General features: G+C 39.9%; 1 protein-coding gene across 1 annotated transcript in view; it reads right to left on the reverse strand.

The window, feature by feature from the left end:
* Positions 1–1975, reverse strand: part of LOC122264132 (chitinase-3-like protein 1) — a 3710-nt gene extending 1735 nt beyond the window's left edge. The window contains exons 1-5 of the mRNA XM_043032858.2: positions 1817–1975; positions 923–1065; positions 575–718; positions 216–347; positions 1–106 (exon numbers count right to left, since the gene is read on the reverse strand). The exon at positions 1–106 is cut by the window's left edge and continues 146 nt beyond it. Coding sequence (XP_042888792.2) covers positions 1–106; positions 216–347; positions 575–718; positions 923–1065; positions 1817–1868 — 577 coding nt within the window. The 5' untranslated portion in view covers positions 1869–1975. The remainder of the gene's footprint in view (positions 107–215; positions 348–574; positions 719–922; positions 1066–1816) is intronic.
* Positions 1976–2500: the final 525 nt, after the last annotated feature.

Consider the following 2500-nt stretch of genomic DNA (forward strand, 5'->3'; position numbering starts at 1 on the left):
AAGCGGGGTCGATGGTGCCCTTTCCAGCTGACACGGCGGCTGTCAAAAGCATTCCTTCGGCACTCAGGGCTTCCTTGAGCTCGGCCAATAGGATGACGAAGTTATCCTGCATAAAGAAAACATATGATAAAAAAAAAACAATCAAACTCTTAACTGTCAACATATAGAGGAAATTTCGAAAACCTTTACTTGAAGTTCTTCCAGCAAAAACTTACGTAGTCCTCGGGGTTGCCTCCGCGCTGAGTCGGGTACTCCCAGTCCATGTCGAGGCCATCGAAGCCGTGTTTCTTCAGGAGCTCCATTGAGGAGGTGATGAATCTGCTCCTTCGTGCTGGATCAGCTGCCATCTGTTAAGGAGTAAGGAATCTTTAAACGTTTGCATATTCTCAAAAAACAAATAGTTCATTCAATACATTTTGATTATAATTTGACTCAACTTCAGACAAAACGCCCAAATATATATTCTTTTAGGAAGGGAAATTAATTTCACGCTGTGTCTGAGTATTTTTCTTTGTGCAATATACTTTCAGTGTTGAAATCCATTTTTTTTTTCAGCGTGGACATTAGACCTTACCGTGGAGTACTTGGCTGAGCCCTCGTTCCAGCCTCCGACGGCCAGGATTGCCTTCAGGTTGGCGTTCTGCTGCTTGAGAGCCGTGAACCTGTCGTAGGCGCACTTGCCGTAGTTGTCGCACAGCTCGTTCCAGGGGTCCAGGACCTAGCAATCCGAGAGGATGAGAGAAGGAGAAATAAGAAGATAAATTTGTTTGTTCACATACTTTTATACATACATACATACATATATATATATACAGTATATATACATATATATATATATATATATATATATATATATATATATATATATATATATATATATATATATATATTTAAACACACACACACAAATCAAGGAACTTACCCTGATGGAAGAGTCTGATGACAAGCCAGCGAAGCCGAAGATGATGTGGGTACAGATCTTGGGGTCGATGTCCTCCACGTCGAACTTGCCGAGGCCCTGGCGGTACACGGCCCACGAGCCGAAGTAGCACACCATCACTCCCTCTTTAGGAAAAGAATGGCGTGTATTTATTGGCTGGTTTCGCCGTGAAAATTGAAAGATTGAAATATCTGTTTTGCCTCAGCACCGAAATGGAAGTGAACGTTGAAATAGGAGTAATTTGACGCAAGCTTCTACGACTGAACTTTAATTGTGCTTCGTCTAGTGAAGGTAGTAATTACAGGCTCTCCCTGCTAGTACCGTTATTTCAAAGTTCGAGTGGTGATTTAGCTACACATTGTCTTTATCCTTTACGGTTCAGATTATATTCGGGCTGTGAGATTGGTTTACAGTAGTCTCATAGCTACCATTGATTCCGTGGTAAAAGAGGTAGATATTTCACATTATTTTCGAATGTCTCACATCGCTCGTGCTGATCACAAACACACATAGGATCATATCGGGACGAATAGTTCATGCAATTCAAATGAAATGCCAGTCCAGAGGATTTGGTATTAGACCGTGACATAACAAGCAGAGAAGGAAGTGTGGATTTATATCTGAATAACTGCAGTTCCTACTTGAACTATATTCTTCGTAGATTTCACTTATTGGTGTTAGTTGTGCCATAACTTGTATCTTGATTAATATTAATGGTAAAACAGTCTGCAGGTGTATTCATGCTATACAACAAATACATGGGACGAAACATAACATCAGAGCTGGAGAGTTAACGAATTAAGAAAACATTAATGTGCAGTCAAGACAGTGTGAACTTTTGCCAGCAACAAAACCAGCGTTGGTGAGCGTAGCTACCTGAGAGAGAGAGCGAGGCGGCGAGAATGGGCAGAAGCAGCAGGATCCTCATTGTACCCAGACCAGTGCAAGGTTCCTCTTGGGTATAACACACCACCGTTGGGGCATCCCTTTTATATTACTTGAAACGGACTATGGGGTTATTTTTTTTTCAAGTTTAGAAATTGGTCTCATTGCCTTATCGCTTCACTGATAATATTGTTTTTGCTCCATCAATGTACCGGAACAGCTGGCTTCATTCTCGACAGATCTTTACCCACTGTGCGTGCTGTCGGGGAGCGGTTGACCCCGGGAACGTGGCAATACATTATTTGCATACGAGCATAATTGCGTTTCTATTTTCCATTGGCTCTCACACACTTTGGCAAGCACACAGGCACCCCCTCTCCACACACACAAACGCTCTGTAACAAACAGAAACACACACACACACACACACACACACACACACACACACACACACACACACACACACACACACCATTATGGTATATCAAATGAAAATATTCACAAATAGGAACAATAACAGTATCTACAAGTATTTTATCTTATACAAATTGATACATACATACATACATATATATGTATATATATATATATATATATATATATATATATATATATATATATACATATAATGATAATAACTATAATGATAAAAATAATAACAATATCAATTATATT

The sequence above is a fragment of the Penaeus japonicus genome, unplaced genomic scaffold (genome assembly GCF_977035675.1).
Source record: "Penaeus japonicus unplaced genomic scaffold, GWHDUDI00000001_assembly GWHDUDI00000006, whole genome shotgun sequence".
Classification (NCBI taxonomy): Eukaryota; Metazoa; Arthropoda; class Malacostraca; order Decapoda; family Penaeidae; genus Penaeus; species Penaeus japonicus.